We start from the raw sequence: 20924 nt of genomic DNA on the forward strand, positions 1-20924 counted from the left end.
CTATACACTATATTAGTGTTTTCACTGTTTATGTGGTATCTTCTTACATTACAGACACACCCTCTGATAAGGTGAATCCCATACAAGCAGGGCAGAGTTAGTCAGTGCTTTCCTTATCTTACAGATACCTGGAATACACTTTGGACCCTGAGAAGATACGTCTCATGGATGTTGCCTCCAGTATTACCGATGTAGCGAGGAACGTGGCGGGGCAGGCGCTGGCGTGGAACTTTATCAGAGCACACTGGGACTACGTCAGTCAGGAGTAGGTTGCTATTTGGACTCCGTCTCCTGTATCTCATATTGATTTTTACGGAGGACAACTCCTTTTCTGAGTGATGAACAAGTATTTGAGATTGTGTGTTTGGGTTTGATGGCTATAAACTTGAAACGTTTATATGAAGACATGCTGCTAGTATTTTTGGTTTGAGGTTGATGATAGGCAGTATTTTGCGTCAGTGCTGAACATTTTAATTCAGCCATTTCCCCAACAGATTTAGGAGAAAATTACAAGTATTCATGGTTTACCCCAAAACATATGTTTGTCAGGGTGGAAAAGCCGAGCCAAACACAGCAGCTAGATTGTGAGAACTCTGATGTGGAGCTCTTTAAAGCACTATCAATCTGTCAATCATTTGTCATATTATGACTTTGTGAGGTATGGTATGGTAACATGTTAGCCACCCATTTCCCACGTAAACATCCATCGGACACTAAGCAACAGTAACATTCATTTGGTGTCACGTTTGTGTCCGCCTGTTGATAGCAAATTCAACATTCAGTCTCCTTTTAGCTCTGTTTTTGCTCCATAACCACTCCTGGAAAATATTTGGCTCTTCAGCTGCTAATGCTCTAATATGCTAAATCCAATACAATGAGCTAAAAAAAAAAGAAAAAAAAAGGCTAGAAGGTCACTCAGTTCATCCACAATTTAATCAAACAGTTTTACATCTTTGAAATAGGCTTGTCTGGAAACACTGTACCCACTGTGCCTGGCACCAAAGGACAACAAACAAAGCTAGAGACTAGCTGACAAACTAGCACCATTATGGGCCTACCCCACCTTTGATTATTTGGCTTTGTTTGTGGCGTTCTCTACCTGTTAACTCATAAAGTAGCTCGGATTCTGTGTTTTATGGGCTGTGGTTTTCCTCGTAAACCCACCTTTGGCCTCCTTCCTGGTCTTCTGCTGCTCCTCTTGGGGTCACTTACCTTCCAGAGCTGCTCTACGCTGCTGTAAAAATGTGACAAAGAAACTCAGAAAAAAGACTGAAGACCAAAATGGAGCTAAAAAGAGAGTAAATGTTGGACTTGTCAGATGGCCAGATGCATGGCTCACAATCTTAACGGAATGTGAAAATAGGCGTCTTTATGAGGTAACAATATTACAGATTTTTCGTTTTTCAGCTTGTCCCAATGCTCACAGGTGCTCCTGCTAAATGGCCTGGTCGATTATTGGAATGGATTTTCACCATTTTTCTTATAATAGAAATTCAGACCCACACTGTTTTAACCACCAAGCTGATCCATCCATCTTACGCTGAACACAGAGCTCAAAGCTTTGTCTTATGACCTGCTTTGAGGTCATGAGCTGCCAATTCAGAAGACAAGACTGTTGTTGTGAGTGATCTCCTATGGATGTAGGCCTCATCACAGATTTCTGAGAGGCTCATCTTGCCTGGCGGCTGCTGTTTACAGAGGCCTCTTGTAATGAACTGAACGACGGTCGAGTCACTTGAATAAACAGGCAATGTCATAAAAGAACAGGCTATAATAAACAGTGGCTTATAAAAGTCTTGTGGTGTCATCAAGTACAAAGGTCTTTTTATTTAATCAGTGCTTATCATTCACACTCGTGAAGTCCCTGCTGTTCTGCTGTTACCAGGAAGTTAAATCATTCACTATCAGGGTTTAAATATACATAACAGACAGGAATTCATTTTACGAGCACACAGTGACACCTTAGATTGATCTAACTCGAGTAATCAGCAGGGATTCATACTTGTGTAGGTCTTCCTCTTCCTCCTACGAACGTCAATGTTTAGCTTCTGTCGGATCTCTTTTAAAGAGGTTTTGATTTAACTTTGCTGTATATTAGGTTTCTGTACTTTGTGCTGCTGACAAACTGATAACTGTCTCTGATATTTTGTCCACTCTACCTTCTTTTCTCCCCTGACAGTGGTGGACCGTACCTGATCAATGAAGTGACCAAAAGGTTCTCCAACCAATTTGAGCTGGAGGAGGTAATTTCTTGATGACTTATCGGGTCAAATGATGATAGCAACGAGCACTGATGTAAATGAAAACTCCTGTCTTTCCAGTCACGTACCAGTGATTGATTTATATTAGATGAGTAACTAGCTACACCCTGATATCTTATCAGAAGTCTCCATATCAGGGTGAGCTCTATGGGTGACAACATGTTTTTCTTTCACTAAGCCATTTCTTATTTCTAGTTCGAAGGACAAGGCTGGTTAAATAGCGGTTTTGATGCTAGCGTAAAAGTGCCCTCACACTCCACTGAAAATGAGCTTGCCCGAAAACGAAACTACGATAAATCTGTGGTGTAAAAGTGGTAAAAGTGCCTCTTTCGTCGTAATTATGCTTTTACACGAAGGTTTGACTCATATTCAACCACAAATAAATCCTTGGTTGCTTTCTGGTGAGAGTTTCACTTTAACCGTAAAAGGAATAGCATGCAAAAAAGCCAGGGTGAAGCTCAAATTGGGTGGCTCAGGATGTGGCCATCTTGTCAGTGCCTGAATCCGCCTAATTCTGGAGTCTACCAAACTGGCTGAGGCTAAAAAGCTAGCTGTGCTCACAACAAAAACAAAAGCGTATTTTGCTGTGTTGTATGCATGAGTTTGATCGTGGGATCACTTGCATTTAGTCGACACACCTGTGCGAGTTTGACCATTGACCGACGATCCGGCCAGAATACCTCACTGAACAATTGCCATAAGCTAGTGAGCTACAGCAGGCACTGAAGTTTCGTGTCTGTGTGTTCATGTTCAGTTGAATTATAACAGCACTCACAGGAGACTCTGAATCTTCATTATCGTCAAGTGTCTTTTTCCTGTCCCAGATAGTAGAATGTACTTTGGTTGCACAGCAAGCCATACAATCATGACAAACATGACTGAGAGGTCAGTATCTGTAAAGCCAATTAGCTGAGGCAGCTTAGTAAACAGCTCGCAGTTAGTTGCCATATAAAGCAACCATGCCCTTAATTATGGATTAAATGAAATATATGTATTAAATGAATATATCATATATATTATCTAAACAAGTGAGTTATATAAAAATTCAGCCCACATATAATTGTCAAAAATGGGGAATGAGCCATGAAGACCCAAACGCTTTCCATTCGATCATGGTAGGCTTCATGCAGTATGCAGTAACTGTATCAAATTTACAGCTCAAAATAAGAATCACTCCTGATGTTCAGAATGAGAGTTGCTAAGCTATAATTGAACAATTGCTGTTTCAGGGCAGGAGTTTAACACACTCACTTAATATCGCAGTATTTCACAAACTAGTTTTTTTTGGTCTTTTCTTAGGATTTGTTGACATATAATGCCTAGTTTTGTACTTAAATGTGCTACTGTTCATGGAGTGCAACATATGGAAACATATTGTATTAATCCCACGTTGTGTGTGTGTGTGTGTGTGTACAGCTGGAACGCTTTAGGACTGACTACGATCTGGGTCCTGCTGCCAGGGCGGTGGACCAAGCCATAGAGCAAACCCGAGTCAACATTGAGTGGGTCAAAGAGCACAAAGATATTGTGCTGAACTGGTTTGAAGATGTGATACCTCGTAGAGTGTGACGACAGCATCTGTTATTATTTTAGAGCCTCGCAGGTCACTGCGGTGCCTGTCTTTTACAGTACTGCAGCTGAAACCTGAAGGCTCTCCTGCTCCTCCTACTAAATTCACTTCAACAACCAAAAAAAACCAAAAAACAATCCAGAGTGAATCACACTTTGCCCTGACAATGCACCAGAGGAATAATCATGAAATAAGAGATTCACTTCCCACCAAACTGAATCAAAAATGTGCCACACACGACTGATTGAGTTCATGAGAGAAATGTGGCACCAACGTGAGACATGTATATACTCATATCCATTATTTATACAGTGTAGTCAGTGCAGTCAAAAGTAAAGATCCTGACTCCTGTTTGTGATTTTTGCACATGATGCTGATACAGTATCACTCAACCTTATTTAATATAGAAGTATGTTTGAAAATGTTTCATGTCAGACAATCTTACACATTGACTTCATAAATCATTGTTTTTCTTGCTGCTGGTGCCAATGATCAAAACTAGTTTGGAATCAAAACTGTTAAATTCCGCAGAGGAAAGTGGATTAAACCTCCATTGTTTAATAAATTTCCGTAAATATGTATTATAAATACATTTTTGGAGGAAAAAAAAAAGAATGCTTCAGTAAAATGCAACAGCTGATTGTAATGCTGGCTATTTCTAGACCAGCTTGTCGGCATTTGCACATGTGAGAGCCAAAGGACAGAAACAGAAGCTCCTTTCTGTTTATTATAGGGAACGTGTCTCAAAGTGTTTAATATATGTTGTAATCAATGAACCAAGTTATTCTCGAATGCTTATGAAATTGTTATTTTTAATAAAAAACACGCTGATATTGTGTTTAATGTGTTGAGTCTTTTAATACAGTCATTGTTGTATGATGATGATCTATACAAGATGGCAATAGTAATAATAATGATAATACAGAATGAATATATTGTATACCTGCGCCGACAGATCGGCCAGACCAATTAGCGGATCTGATACTCAGCACTCGTCTGATTATCAGAATCATTGTCTTTTTTTCTGATCACTGATGGAAGTTGATCATTTAAAAAACGTGCTACTATCACTCTGCCGTAGCACGCAATCCTCAAAGTAAGTAGTAACTTAGGTTATCAAATGCATGTAGTGGAGTAAAAACTACAATATTTGCCTACAAAATGGAGTGGAATGGAAGTAAAAAGTAGCGGTACTTGAGTAAATGCCCTTGACTGACAAGATGAGGAGTATATGTGCATGTATGTACCAAATTATCATCAGTATGGTTTGCCATCGTCACCATGAGCAAGTGAACAAAAGCAACTGATGTTCTCCACTTAGCAGACATTCACAGTGTGTCACTAACTAGAGAATAAAGGAATAAATGCTTCTAGGATCAATATTCTTTTGTAAAAAAAAAAAAAAAAAAAGCTCTTTCTGAGTGCCTTTACAATACAAAAGGTGACTAATGGTCTGTTAGTTGATATGCAGCTCCTACATCACATAAAATGAATATGACAATGGTTTACCAATCACATACAGACAACATAGCGTGACAACAGCCCCTGGTATGAACTTCCATCATCTTGTCTGTAACGGCTTTTCTTTCCTTCTTTCTGTGGGTTCCCTTAAAAAACTGTCCATTAGTGTCATAAAGCTGCTTGGGTGAGAAAAGGCATTTCTTAAAAACGTACCGGACACCAATCTACTGATCTTATGACCCAGGAAACACAGCCCTCTGTGTTTAAATCTTGCGAGACACAATCCGATACACAAAGTACAATGTGTCTCTCTAGAAATGATTTCAACTTCCGTGTAGGAGAACCGGCAAGTGTGCTGAAAAAACAATAGGGACATAACAATCATACATATGCACTTGGACACAAACAAGCAACAGCAGAAGAATAAACCAAGGGGGGATGAAAGTGCAGAGGTCAAGTTCCAGTCGTAAACCTGAGGATCTAATCCAAAGTATACAAGAGAAGGGAGCAGCTGCAACGATACAGTCTGCAGCACAGCTAACAGGCGGATACACTCTGTGGTGCTGGAAGAGTCTCGCTCCATACTGTAGAAGTGACGCAGGGTTTCAAGCCCTTAGGCCCCCATATGTTAGAGCTTCAGTCCCCCAGTGAATCACAGAGTCCATGCTGAAGACAAAGAGACAAGATTGGAGCCAAGTTGAAGCAGTTCAACGTGGAGACTGGAACAGAGCCAACAGTTGAGGCTGACGGGAGCGATGGGTTCCCTCAGTCATCCTGGGAGAGAAACAATGTGGGAAAAGTGAGCCATCTCTGGTTTCTGTTTGTTGAAGTCATCACCAGCTTTGTTTATAGGCTGAACACCAGATGCTGCCACACAGGGATCGAGCTGACCACTTCCCGTTATGTCAAATCAGAGCCTCGAGCTTGTTTTCCATATTCAATTGAGTTTTGCATGTACAAACAGGATGAGGCTTTTAAAAGTGCCCTCTTGCCTTACTGATTTTATGCATAAATGAAGCTAGGAGTGATGCGCGTAGATATTAATCATGAAAAGTGTTACGGGAAAAATGTGTTATGGGAAAAATGTGAGCGGCATGGGCTGCCTGCCCTGCAGAGAGTTGCAGCTTGTCCCAGGGAAACCTTCTCAAACCCTCAACAAACATGTCAGCAGCCGATCACGCAGAGGTGCATCGCTTGAAACGCATCGCCAGCACGACCAGCGTTTTTCCTATGGTGTGCTGCACCAGGCATGCACTGCTACGTGTCGATTTTTGTAGCGGTTTGTAAACATGCATAAAAGTTACGACTATATAAACATTTACAACTTCTCAGCAAAAGGCGTGTAGTCGCACTGCCTCGTGATGTCACATGTGACCCAGGAAACGGGCGCACCACCCTGTTTTGACTGTCTAGTGACGAGTCTCGGTGTGATTGAGGTCTAAGACAGGAAGCTGTTTTTAGGGGCTCTACATATTCAGAAATATAACTCTTAGAGCCATAAACAGTGTACTTAAAGGGTAACTTCACCAATTTGACACATTGAAGTGTGTTTACAGATCTTGCTGTGTGCCACTGCATGTGTGAAAAAAGTAGTGGGGAGTTTTTCATGACTCTAGAGGAAGCTGGCTGTCATCTGATAAACTGCCTCCAGTGATGTCACTCAGTGGAAAGTTGCATTGTGGGTAATGTGCGCTATATCTCTAGTTCTGCTGCATCGGTTTTGATCATGTGTTTTTAATAATGAGTCCAACGGTGATCAAGTAGTGCCATGCTAAACCAATGGACTGCTTTTTAAAACCTGGCACCTACCTGACCCACAATGCAATTTAGCCACTGGAGTTACCCTTTAACTGCTGTATATAAGCTAGGGTGAGATATGGTGGGTGACCTCACCCATTCATCCTCCTCTGCTCCCTCTCCATCTCCAGGCTTCTGAGTGCTGGCTGCGTCTGCTTTGTTGGCCATGATCTTGTCCGTCCACGAAGCTCCGGCCTTCTCATCTCCGGCAAAGTTACACTTGGTTACCGTGCCACTGTCCACTTTGGCTAAGGAGACTGGAAGCACAAAGGTAGAGGAGAAAGTACGGTTATCAAGGCAGCACTTAAAAACGCAAGGAAAAAAGCACCAGACATTAAACACGGGTGGGCCTGGGCTGCTTCACAGAGTCTTCGCAGATCTTGCAGCCCCACAACACTTGACTTCATATCTGGAATGTTTCTCCTCACCAAAAAAACAACAATAAGTCCAGCAGTGGAAAAAACCCCCAGATATTATTTATGACAAGTTTAACACTTTAACAAAGTCATCTTGACAGGACTATGTGGGCGTGCTTTGATTTAATAATAACTTGATTTAATTGACAGTGGCCTGGAAAAATAAGCAAGCAACTCCACAACTGTCATCACAAACACAAAACACAGAATTTCTTGGCTGACATAACCAAAAAGGCTTCTTTTCCACCTTTGGCAGGACATGGTGTGTCCATGTCTAACCCTATACCTCACACTGATTATGGAAGTAGCTTTCTGAGGAATTTAAGCTCAAAGGGAGACAACTTCCAAGTCTGGGAGCCACAACGTCTGATGATGTCTCCTTTAGCTATGAGCCTGGAGCCATGAAAGAGAAGCACGCCCTGACCCTGAACTACTGGTGAGGTAGGACTGCAATAGATCTTTATGGCAGGTGCTTTAGCCTGCAGAGATCTAGAAACCAGCATGTAAAGAAACCAAAAGTGGTGTCGAAGACCCAGGTAAACTTAAGCCACAGGGAGTTTACCACCTCCCTCACTAACATATAGACACAGAAATACAGAACTAAGTAAAGAAAGCAATGCAAAAATACATAAAAACAATACAAGAATGCATGTAGAAATACAAAAAGAAACCATTTTGGATTTGTAGAAATGTAAAAATAAACAGACATGTATTAATAAACCTCCAAACATTTACTTATTCATTTAATTGTGTAATTGTGTATGGAAACTCCATCCTGCCCTGAAAACTATCTTGTCATTTGACACAAGGTCGTCTGTGAGTGTTTGTGAAGCCTGTTTTAGACTCTCCGACAGGACCGGGCTGAGGGAATACTCCCTCAGTTCAAATCACACTACAATCAATCATTTACGCATTTAATCATTAGAATTATTACTTATATTTATGTATATCTTTTGTATTAATGAAATAAAATCATCTATTGGCTTTCATTACAAAAAAAAGCCCAGTACAAAAAACCACAAGTACCCCGAAATGGATTCTTGTATTGTAAGTGTAGTTTTGTGAGTATTTGCCATATTTCTACATACAACTAAATATTTTAGAGGCAAAATGGTCAAAGGTATAGGTGGATGAGCTGGCTTAAAGACCAAAAAGTTAGTTTTTCACACAATTGTCAAAATATTGAGATGTCACATACAGTATATCATGCTTCTAACTTAGCTCACTTTATTACTTCTACTTTTTGGCTTCGTTTTATCGCCCCACTCAGGAGCCTCAGAATGCCCATCACATGATGATCAATGTTGGCTGAAATGTGTAAAAGTAGAGGCTGTGAACGGGCCGAAGCACTCCCCTCCGCACCGCTGAGAACTGACTATTAAATATCAAAGGGCTGGATGACTCCTCTGAATATAAGAGAGGTCAAACTCTGTTCATTCCCCTTGAGGTCACATATGAAACTGCAAAAGAGACCGGAAAAACTAAATTCAACTTTAATTTCATTCACTCCCCACTGCCACGGGGTTCAGTGGCAGGACAAGCTTGATCAACATGAAAACCATAAGGACCCTCTGGCTTGGAAAAACAAACACGACTTATGTAGTCTGAAAACAAATTAAAACGCTCTGATGAAATCGTGTGCTGCATTTGTATCCCCTCACAAACATCCACTTTGGACAGATAGCCTGAAGCTGATGCATGGTTCAGTCAGCAGAATATTCTTTCATTTCAGGATTTATCAGAAACAAAAACATAATTGATGCTTAATGTGCACTGTTGTCTGTTTTCAGTGGTAAATATGTGGAGGCTCCTTAGCAGTAATAACAGCATGGGGACGCAGACTCACATATGAAAGGACTGTTTCCTCTGGTCTTCAGCCGGACGTCCTGTCCTGTTTCCAGCTCTGTTTTGTCCATCTCAGACTCGGGGTACCAGAAGGCCCAGGTCCCGCTGGGTCGGTGCGCGTCAGTTATCTTCAGCAGCTCGGCTTTGTTCACCATCTCCGACAGCTGCTCCTCAGACAGACGGTCCGACTCCCCTTTAGCTTCCACCTCTGTTTGGGCAGAAAATACACATCTCTGCTAAAAAAAAATGTGAAGGAATTTACAGTTACAGTGTCCCGAGGATCAACGCACTGCAACTGAAGAAAACACATGCAAACAGAAAAACACAAAGCGATGAGGAAGGACAATCTCCATCAATTTGAGATCACACGCACAGTGTTTCGAAAAATATTTCGCAATGTGAGCGAAACATAACCAAACACAGAAACACAAACACTGCAACCAAATACAAGAATGTTGCAAGTCACACAGAACTGACTGAGCAGACTGAAGTCCAGCTGTTGAAGACTGTGTCATACTGTTGAGAGCTTCAGAAAAGGCGAGGAAGCTCTTCTGTCAACATGTTCTGCAGCTTCAGTGAGGTGGATGATGAGTGACTCCTGAAGTCAGGTGCATAAAAGTGCATGTGAACGACGAAAAACAGAATGTATAAAGGTGATGCAATGACGATTTCTGTCTGTTATCTGTCCATAAAAATATTAAATAAAATAAAAATATATGTGTTCAGTTGATCAGGTTGACCTCGTCTTTAAATTGATTGATGTTTGAATCTTTAGGCGCTCTTATTTATCGTCATGTTTTTCTTGTTTTAAAATGACCACTTCAAATTTAACATCCTCAACTTTCAACAGCCTGTCACTAATATAACTTTTCCCCATCCATTCCCTTTGCTTGTATGATGTCTTTCTTCCAGTTGAAGTGGGACTCAAACACACACATCAGTCTTATTGCACATCGTCCCGCTCAGTTGGCCATTCCGACGTTGCATTTTTGGCAGACGGGTACAAACTGATTCTTAAACTACAACTACATGCAATTCGGAGTCACGTTTTCCAAAGGAGAGAGAAAAAAGGCAAACATTACTTCCAATGTTTGCTGTTTTCTACTCACTGTAGGAGGACATGAGGAAACCAGTGTTGACCTTTTTGGTGTCGCTGAAGTTTGGCTCAATCTCCTTCCCGCTGCTTTCAAACTTCCTCTGGTGGATGCGACTGGGTTTGATGTACAGCACAAGGAAACGGGCCTGCCAGTGAAACAACAGGAATGTGTAGTTTTGTGTTTTGTCTGTCCGTTGTTAGATTCATCTGTCCAAAATGCCAACACCGATAAGGATTTGGGCAATATTCTGAAGTTCTTCATATGTTGGTGGGAGACATGTTTATATAGTTCAGTGAATAACAGAGACGAAGATGACACAAGATTTGAGGAAATCCTCATTCTGAGAGAGAAAAAAGAAACACTCAACCTTAAAGGGATTTTCCGGTGTAAGTTTAATCCATGGTCTAACACACCGTGAAACTGTGTTAGACTCCCTCTCGAGAGATCAAGTTAGCAGACCGCTAATTTACGGAGTTTTATCAACCTCAGAAACAGCCGCACGACAACAATACACTGCAGTAAATGGATCCAAATATAAACCGCCACCAAAAAAACACAAATAATGCTCAGAACAGCACCAAACTTCAGCAACAGTACAAATAGGGTCTCAGCACATAGTCCGGGGCATTAAAACTCCACTAACTTAGCTGGATTTCTACTGAAAAGCTGACAAAATTTACCACTCTTCTGCAGCAGTTTCCTGTTGACGGGAAGTCCCGACGACTCGATTACCGAGTGCAGTAGAGTTCCGCGGCTCATGGATGAAAATGTATGATTATGACTCCATGGAAAAGCATTCAAAGTTCATATGTGTCTTACCTGCCAGTTTATAACAGTTATTATCGAGAGCAGACAGGGAAAAGAACAGAATTGAGCATTTCTAACCGCACTCGGTAATCGTCGCGTCGGGACTTCCCTGACCCGGAAGCTGATGGAGGAGAGTTGAAATCTGTTTTTAGCTTCACAATAGAAATCCAGCTAAGCTAGCGGAGGTTAGATGCCCCAGACTATGTGCTGAGACCTTATTTGTTCTGTTGCTGAAGTTTGGCACTGTTCTGAGCATTATTTATGGCTTTTTGATGGCGGTTTATAGTTGGATCCATTTACTGCAGTGTATTGTTGTCATGCGGTCGTTTCTGAGGATGCTAAAGCTACGTGAGCTAGCGCTCTGCAAACTTTATCTCTTGAGGGGGGGTCCTACTCGGTGTCACGGTGAGTTAGAACATAGATTAAATTTACACCGGAACATCCCTTTAACCAATTTATTTTTTGAGCTTCCTCAAACACAGTTTCATCAATGACATTATTAATGATATTGAATGTTATTATTTACATTGATAATATTGTGCTGGTCTGTGAAACTGAAACAATGAATGACTTCATTCTGTACAGTAGTTCTCAACTACTATTGCACTTCATCCTCAAAATCAAAGGGGTGGTATTGAAGACTCAAAACTGACTCAGAGGACGGTGAACTTAAAGCTTCTATTTGTAAGAAAAGTAGATTTTTGACTCCAATTCCCATAATGACACTCTGGGTTTCCAGACTGATGCTTTGGGATTGTAGGACGGGTCGGTCGCCATCCCAAAGCTTCAGTTTTTGAGGAGAGAATCATTATGGGAATGAGAGTCAAAAATATACCGTTCCAAGCTTTTTACTGTATCAGTTTTATATCGTTATCGTGATATGAGACGATTATTATCTTAGATTGGGGACAGCGTTATATCATATCGCACAAGTGTTGTCTTTTCCTGGTTTTAAAGGCTGCATTACAGCAAAGTGATGTCGTTTTCTGAACTTACAAGACCGTTTTACTTGTTTTAAGACTTGTTTTAATGCACTTAGTCACTATATCCACATTACTGATGATTATCTATCAAAAATATTACATGTCTTACAGTATTTTGTAAAAGTACCAACAGACAACACTACAACTGAGGTCTTTCGTCACAAATACTGTGTTATTTGATTTGGTTGCCTAGTCCCAACATCTGTGAAGTGCTTTTGAGGAGTTTTGAATATCAAAATATACTGTGTATCACAATATAGCCTACAAATATTGTGATGTTATTCTGAAGCCATGTGGCTGAGCATATTGAAAACTTTGCTTGCATGCAAACAATTACTGTACTCTCCTGGTGGGAGAGGAGACGTATAGAGCCAGAGTCAGAAGCCTGACTGATACCTTCTGACCGCTGACGTCAGTGATTGCATGTCTGGAAACATCCAGCAGCTTTCCTTCAAGAAGAACCCCTGGGCCGCTGTGTGGAAGAGGACATATCTCAATTATATAATCATTAATATGTTTGTATTTCCATTCTGTTTCTCATAGGAGAGCAATGTGCAACATCTTCAGATCCCCCTCCTCCCCTGTAGAGACTAGTCATTAAGAATTAGAAACCAAACTCCATTCAACAAACAGATATGGAGAGTTTAACAGCAATGGGCTCAATACATCGTCAGCTGACCTGAACTCATCTGAACACATTCCAACTGAAACATGGTGAACAGGAACTACAGACACAGTCCACTGTTGTTTTGTAGCCTACGTATGTTTTCATGATTCCCAGGTGCTGACTGTGGATTCATTTCAATGCCGAATGAACTACCACTCCTTATTTCTGACAGAGTGTTGTGTGTGAGGAGTGGAAATCACAGCTACCTGTGCGAAATTTCCGCAAAACTAAACTGTCAGATTTCTTCAGTGGAGTTTGGTGCAGCGGTAATACTAACTCTAATTGTACTCTCTTTAACTTCCAGTCCCGTGTGTAACCCCTACCTTTCGTACGTGGAGGGAGACCAAACGCGGTCAAACTTCTCATTGTGGACTGGTTTGTTCTGTAAAGACGTGTTGTGATAGATTCGGCTCATCTTTCATAGACTCTGTTGGAACTTTTCCCTTTTCCGAGATTTGATTGATTTTCCGGTTTGCTTACTTCCTGTTCCTACACTTAGCCGCCTGACGGAGGTGCGCTCGGTTTTTCGGACGGCACACACCGGCGGGTGACAGCTGTGCAAGAGATGAGAAAAGAGGTGTAGACCTACTCATAGACAACTATTCGAGCACCGTCAGTATCAGAAATCTATACGGAGGCCCATTTCAGCCAGGAAAGAAAAAGTTGACAGCCTATAGTGTTATAAATGACAAAAACAAAAGGTTAAAATTCTCTTTTAATGTTAAAACGTGAGACAGTCTCACATAATCTAACTTTTAAAGTAAAAGCTATTTTACAAGTCCAGCACCACCTGACATGTGGTTCCAATTACTGTGGCTGACCCCAGGGTAACGTTCTGCAGAGCTATGCTTGTTGGACACAGTCATCAAACTATATGCACCAATAACAATGACAAATGGGTGATTTGCTCCCTCCCAGCAAGTGCAACAAAGCACTGAGGAAGAGGTCCATCAACCACACACTGAATCCCTCACTCTTAATTTAGTATCTCAAATATTTGATTTATCACGAGGATTGTGTAATCATTCCTAACAGAAACTGGCAGAGACTGCCTCCCATATCACGAGGAAAATGTATTTGCTGCAATGTGTCAAAGATTTCAATGAACATATTTGCACCCCCCCAAAAATGTACATTGTCATTGGCATCCTTTCATATACAGTAGGCTCAAGAAGTTAGAGCATTTATCAACATACCTCTATTTTGCATTTCTATTGCGATACCACTTTGTTTCTTTACAAATGATAAAATCAGTTGATCAGTTTGAGTGAATGGTCATGAATTCCCACCTCAGTGTCACTTCAAAACTCCACAAGTTTGTGTATGACCTCATGATTCACATCATGTTACAAACTTGTGGAGTCCTTGCTAGCCCGAACACATGCTGCCATTCAAGCAAAAGTGGAACAGACCAAATAGTAAGATATTCTGAAATTTATTTCTTATGAATTATTTATTGGCAATGAAAATATTGTATTATATTCAAAACAAATGCAAAATAGAAGCATTTCAACCAGTGGGCTCAGACTTCCGGACCCTGCTGGAGGCGTCATGTCTCCACTGGTGTGTACAGATTGCTTTGTTGCTGTCACATCATATTTTTCCATCTCTGTTTATATATTTGTGTATCTATACAATTAAACTGACTAAAGGAGTAGTTTTGCAAAATATGCATATTCAGAGTTAGATAAGAAGATTGTGCTGGACTATTTCTTGGCTAGGAGCGGAGAAGGACTTTGTCATAGAGCCATGTGAGCTGTTTGCCTTTATCTACTATTTATGCTAAGCTAATCTAAGTAGCCACTAGTACATAGTTGCTTTACACACATGGGAATGGTATCAAATGAAGGCAAATGGGAGTATTTCCCACAGCGTGGGAATATTCTTTTAAGATCAGTGACACTGGAAGCTATGGAACCAAGTGATACATACCTTTACACCTCATATTACAAAGACATGTTAGACTACCTTCCACAGTGTACATGTAACTGATGAATGATCTGATTGGTGAGTAAGTATAATTATGTTGGTATCCATAGCTTTATCTGTTTTTTTCTCATTAGAACTCTACTCATGTTAAAGGTTGGTGGAGCCATGCTGGGAATTACATGAGGCCATCAATTTCAAGAATGATAAAGGTGTAATTCGTCTCGCCCAAACAGAGATAACAGCAGAATGACGGAGATGTCAATGGAGCATAGTCTGTGCTGCCAGATAAAAACAGAAAATGATTAGCTGCATGGCGGCTGCCCACTGGGAAGGGAAGGATTAAATGCAGAGAACAAGTTTCACAACGTTGCGCTCATTATGACTGTATGTAACCAACAACGAACCCTCTATGAAAAGAGGTCTAGAAATGTCTTTATAAACTTCATGACATTCATACAGTATGACTGTCACCTAAGTTTAGGTGGGGGCATCCACAACAGTTCCCTCTGATGGCTGGTGCTGCCCACAGTGCCTGTGTGTGTCCCAGTGATTTAACTCATGTCCTTCTGACTCGTTTGATTCTTTCTTGTGTTTCCTCTGAATCTGGCTTCTCTCTGCAAGGCTCTGTAGATAGAGAGGGCTGCAACATCAGGGCTTGTTTTGTGTTCAGCTTTGTTGGTCTGGTGGGAGGTCTATGGTCCAGCTCATCAGCGTGGGCTTCAGGACTACATCCTGTTCCAGAGGTCTTGCTGCTTGGGGAGCTTCCTCCTTGGCTTGGATCACAAGGTTTAATTTGTTCTTCAGAAGAGCCTGTTGCCAGTGGAGTGTTGACGATGCAGATGCTAAATGAGGTTGGTTCAGGTCTACAATTGTTAGACTGTGTCTAAAAAGAACAGAAGAGATTCCAAGATGTTTAGGCAATACAATGACTGCATCATTTCACAAAGAAGTCAGCTTCCATGTTCTTCATAGTCAGTCCACACTGGGATGTCTCTGTAACTTTCCTGTCTTCACTTGCTAACCAAAGTGTGCAGAATGAAGGTTTGGTCTACATGGTATGAGCACCTTATGTGGCTGCACTGTGTTCAGGTCTTCAAGTGTTGAAATTTACATCACTGCCTCTTTTATAAAGCATTTCTTGTTGTATGATACATAAACATCAGTGCAAATGTTAGATCAGAGAACAAACATAACATAAGCAGAGAAAAGCTGAGACTCACTTCATTCCTCTGTGTTTCTCCTGATGGTGGACCACTCTCCTCATTAAAACCTAGAAAGACAAGAGCCAAACGACACCACATTAAAACTGAAGGTACACTAAGTACACTAAAGTCATAAACTATATATATATATATATATATATATATATATATATATATATATATATATATATATAAAAGATTATTACAGAGGGAATAGCGGCCCAGTTTGATGTTGAGCCAGATGTTTCTTCTCTGAGACCAGCCCCCTGGAGCCTCCACCTCATACAGACGCTCCCGATAATCTTCATGCTGCTGCAGGAACTTCCTGCATACTGAACACACAGGAGACACACACACACATGCATTAGAGTTAGCTAAATTAAAAAAGAAAGAAGCTGTTCAACTGTCATCTAAGCTGCTTCTTTAACACCAAACACTGTATACCTCAGTGTTCAGATTCTTTGTTCTTCCTGCGATCTCTGTGGGGACTGTGGGTAATTGTGGGAACTGAGATTAAAATGCAACTGATTGATTTTTGGTGTGTTGTGACATTTAGGTGTTTGACCTAAATACATGAGTGCACGAACATTTCCAACTAAATCCTTTTGTTGCTCCCATGTGGCATATTTATACAATACTGACAACCAGTGAACCAATCAGCAATGTGCATTATTCTGCCCATCATCTAACAAAATGATCCTCCAGATAAGAATAAAGGGAAACAAGGAAGGAAGAGAATGAATGTAAATAAACAAAAAAAAATGGACTTTGTGGGGAGGGTGAGGGAGAACCTTTGCTGACCTGCCACCATGCTGGGTGATAATGGAGAGCTGACTCCCATAAACTCCTCTGTGGAGAACGAGGAGCAGAAATCCTCCAGCATGTGAAGGCCACAGCCTCTCCTCCTCCAGCTCGCCCTCACCAGCACCGTGTCCAGAACAGGCAGCAGGTAGGCTTGACTGCTCCAGCTGTCACACAGGCTGCCTGAAATATGAGCAGGACAGTTACTGTTTTAAAGAATGTAATCCATCGCAGTAAGTAACTCGGCCCACTGTAGAATACAGCTCGATCTATACTGGATTTTTGAGGCCAAATTAAAAGAAAATTGATCGTTGTATATTGTATTCGCTGATATTCTTCTTTTTTAACATGAAATTATAAAATATACAAACATCTTTGATAAAGTACCTTTAAAGTTATAATCCTTAAGATGTGAACGTACTTACCCCTTTTTTAGAAATAAGTTATGGTCTACAATTTTTCTGTAACAGCCATTTAATGTAAATACATCTAATTATTAGCTCTCCATACAAGAGTTTTCATTTTTAGAGGCAGAGTCTGCCATTCCTGTGGTGGACTGTAGTAAGACCTCAATAAATGTAATATAATACCATATTAATTATAATAGTATTTATTACTGTAATAACATCACAGGGAGTGATGGTTTTTAATGTGTGGATGTGACCTCTTGTTGGTAGAATGCTTGAAATACTACTGTTGACTTCACTTCAAAAGTAATGTTAATAAACAGGTAATAAGCATACGGTAAATGAATAGTGAGCAGCAACTAGCAATGTTAAAAATTGCCGAAGTCAAGATGTACAGTGCATGTGAAAATACCTCCAGAGCAAGCACCCGGCCCCTGTCATTCTCATATTCTTCCTCCATCCTACCTTTGTGTTTGACGGTGTAGAAGCCGACCACCTGGCTGTCTCTCCACAGCAGTTTACAGCTCTCTGTGCGGGGGTGCTGGGAGAACAACACCTCCTCCTCTGAGAGGCTGTCCACTACCTGACTGAGCAGGAACACAATCACCCTCTCCATAATCGACTGCACCTGGAGAGAAACGCGTGGACTTACGGATCACACACACAATTGCAATTAGTTGTTCAAAATTACAAGTGCTTGCAATGAAGCAATAATCTAAAATGTCACGGTATATGAAGCTAGATCATGGTTTAAAGTTGAAAACTCCTCATGATTCTGACTTCGGCAGGCTAAACTATTATTCAAATTGCCAGAGAAATTGGGAAAATTGGGTTCAAACAATACACAACAAAACCAAAGAATGCGCATTTGTTTCCCGTCCACTAAACAATTACAGCCACTTGTCTGCTCTGTCACACTGTCTACTTTGAGGAGAACTTTTAGAAAGAAGAGCACGTCTTCTGTCCCAACTCTAATGTTTTCCTTTATCTTTACAGTGTCTGCCTCCCTCCTTGACTTCCTACTAATCATATAGTCATGGAGGAAGACAATTTGTGGGATGTGTCTCTAAATTGCCTAAGAAAATACATGATTTTGGAATGTGCAGCGACACATATCAGGCTAATATACCTTATGAGTACAATTCAAAATGCTGGCACTATCAAGCTTGTGTTCTTAAGGTTCATCTGGGAGTTGAACCCAGGACCTCTTGCATAGGGAGGATCGCGTGGGTTTTCTCAAGATCACTTAGAAAAACCTTCTCCCATGAGAAACGCACAAACATAGTTTGTCTTGTGGAGGGATGTCCGTGTACCTGAGGGAAATGTGCAGTCTGCAGCAAATCAAGAGTAGCACGTTCATCTAAACATTGTACAAATCCTATTTTGACTTTCAAATGTGCTGTGTGCTTCCCCTTGTCCCTACGTATAGACCAAATGATTAGCCACAGATAATTATATGTCTTTCCACACTGTACAGTGCTGTGTAGGAGCCCTGGTCTACTTATCAGTGTGTTGCGGCATAGATGACATACAAGCAGAGGTATAAAAAAACAGTTACCAACATCAAACCACTTCTGGATGTTCTGGATGTACGTAGGACGTCAGCCACGCACCACCACTTGTCATGCAGGTATAAAGCCAGCACTGGAAGGTCGAGCAGAAGGAGTTAGTCTGTGACTCTTGTGTGTGTGTCTGATTAAGGCTAATAAAAGTGTTTTTCATTCCAAACCTTGCGTTGGATCATCTGGAGGGTGAAGCGCCAGAAGCGTACAGTCAGGCTGGTCATCTTCAAACAGCTGCAACCGTCTTATATTGTTTGCTGTTATTGCTACCTGAGAAGACAGGAAGACAACTTCATGCACGTTATCTACCTTCCTTCATCAAATAGCAACAGTGTAGCAACAAAGAGTCTGTACTTTATTACACACTTCCCTTTTTTTTAAATGTCAGACAAAATAATAAGGCAATAAAAAGTAAAAACATTTCAGACAAACCTCCAGCAAAACCAGTGTTATGAATTTCTCATGTTTGCAAAATTGCCTCCCATTTGTTAACTGTAATTAGGAGGTAATAACAGGTGAGTATTTCTAATATTTCTGCCTGCACTCCATCAATATCATCAAGAAGGAAAGGAAAAGCGGAATCATTAACTGTTATGTTATTCTAAGCTATGGTACCTCGGATGTCTGTGATGCTTGAAAAACTTCATTTCCGTGTGCTCTGGACTCCAAAGAGGAGAGGTACTGTTCAGATGCTGATGTCAGGTCACTGTCATCCACAGCTGGAAGGTCCACAGGGTACATGGCCTGTCAAACACATCTGTTTAAGGGGACAGTTACACATTTATAACATCGGAAAGCAACAAGTAAATGTCTCGCCTTCATAGGTGGGATGACTTCAGTGGTGACTGCGGAGGAAAGATAAAAACAGGCATTTATAACTAAATAATAATAATAATACATTTTATTTAAAGGCGCCTCTCTGGGCACTCGAGGAACACCATACAATACATAATTAAAAAGAAACAGTAAAAGAAAAATAGAGAAGAAAAAAAAGAAAACAGAGTAGGGTGTCCAGTTCTACATACAGAGAATATGTCCTTGCACCAGACTGCGTTCAAAGTTTTGGCCGTTTAAAGTTGCCTTTCCTGTGTGAACACAGAAAATCAAGTGATATGTTGACTTATGATCTCTGGCAAGCTGTTAGTTCCTTATTGTAACATCGGTACACCAGTTACAGTAATCAACGCAGATTAGTCAGTTTTTGTGAAACATTAACTTGGATGTCACACGCCGGTTGAGGCTCCGTCTGCAGCGATTGCGTGTGAACAGTAACGTCAGTTTCCTCAGTAAAGAGTAGCCTATATTGTGTATTATCGTGTCATACTTCTGTTTACAACTTTACTATTGGAGAATAATGTAACGTTTTTGGTATTGATTGACTCTATAAAAGGCTTCATGATTAAGGCAGCATTACATTGACAAGTTTTTGACGCTCTGTTGATAATGACTAAACTGGGCTCAGCTGTTGCAGCTGCGTGCACTTTGAACTTCTGATTTAGCGATGTTAACAAAAACAACATGTAGGCTTACGCTTTATGTGCATAATGCTTAGCAAAACGACTTCACAACAAATACTAAGGCTTCATTTCAAAGGCGTCTTCACTTACTATGACTTACGACAAGAGCCCTGGAATAGACGGGTTGACAGAAAAAAAAAAAGTTCCACTGTACCTGTAACTTCCGTAAACGTCCCTTTGAAGTCACCTTGACGTCCTGTTTCTTGGTCTTGCAGCGCCACCCTCTGATAAGAGCGAGATATTACGTCATAGGCTTGAGCGATCGCTATCAAGCTCGCCAGAATTAGCTAAGAAATGACAGGAAACACATGATTCGGACTTCAAAATAAAAGTCACGGAAAACATAAAAGATTGGAAAGTAGTAAACACATCTAAACCTTAGTGTTTCACAAAATTTATGTCAGAATATTTCCACAAGAATAACCTACTTGAACGTGCATATGATGACAATGGTATGTCATGGCAGGCATCCATATATGCAATATTGAGTTGTGGGTCACCTACATGTCAGCTCGAAGCACTTAGTCCCACACTGTTCCTGATGTGGGTTGTTGAAGCTTTGATACTCTCTACATGTTTTACATCTTCTACATGTACCCTAT

The 20924-nt window shown here is 40.8% G+C and overlaps 3 protein-coding genes across 13 annotated transcripts in view; 1 reads left to right on the top strand and 2 right to left on the bottom strand.

Moving 5' to 3' along the window:
* Window positions 1-4669, top strand: part of LOC115586990 (aminopeptidase N-like) — a 19507-nt gene extending 14838 nt beyond the window's left edge. The window contains exons 18-20 of the mRNA XM_030426520.1: window positions 125-265; window positions 2180-2243; window positions 3678-4669. Of these exons, the coding sequence (XP_030282380.1) occupies window positions 125-265; window positions 2180-2243; window positions 3678-3830 (358 nt within the window). The 3' untranslated portion in view covers window positions 3831-4669. The remainder of the gene's footprint in view (window positions 1-124; window positions 266-2179; window positions 2244-3677) is intronic.
* Window positions 4665-13396, bottom strand: arpin (actin related protein 2/3 complex inhibitor). The gene is made up of 6 exons (XM_030426521.1): window positions 13228-13396; window positions 12634-12709; window positions 10460-10592; window positions 9352-9558; window positions 7186-7346; window positions 4665-6066 (listed from the first exon to the last, which is right to left on the bottom strand). Exons 1-6 carry the CDS (start codon window positions 13317-13319, stop codon window positions 6058-6060), a joined length of 678 nt encoding a protein of 225 aa, XP_030282381.1. The 5' UTR covers window positions 13320-13396; the 3' UTR covers window positions 4665-6057.
* A 205-nt stretch (window positions 13397-13601) lies between these two features.
* fam169b (family with sequence similarity 169 member B) lies at window positions 13602-20562 on the bottom strand. Of its 11 annotated transcripts, none has more exons than XM_030424660.1 (11): window positions 20477-20504; window positions 19831-19890; window positions 19622-19650; window positions 19421-19549; window positions 18973-19075; window positions 18802-18887; window positions 17709-17871; window positions 16837-17019; window positions 16242-16367; window positions 16054-16103; window positions 13602-15716 (listed from the first exon to the last, which is right to left on the bottom strand). In XM_030424660.1, exons 3-11 carry the CDS (start codon window positions 19625-19627, stop codon window positions 15390-15392), a joined length of 1173 nt encoding a protein of 390 aa, XP_030280520.1. In that variant the 5' UTR covers window positions 19628-19650; window positions 19831-19890; window positions 20477-20504; the 3' UTR covers window positions 13602-15389. The 11 variants fall into 11 exon arrangements, with proteins under 11 accessions (XP_030280520.1, XP_030280519.1, XP_030280524.1 ...); XM_030424659.1 differs by having other exon boundaries at window positions 20413-20492; XM_030424664.1 differs by lacking the exon at window positions 19622-19650 and having other exon boundaries at window positions 19421-19562; window positions 20477-20503.
* Window positions 20563-20924: the final 362 nt, after the last annotated feature.

This window comes from Sparus aurata, chromosome 8 (assembly GCF_900880675.1).
Source record: "Sparus aurata chromosome 8, fSpaAur1.1, whole genome shotgun sequence".
NCBI lineage: Eukaryota > Metazoa > Chordata > Actinopteri > Spariformes > Sparidae > Sparus > Sparus aurata.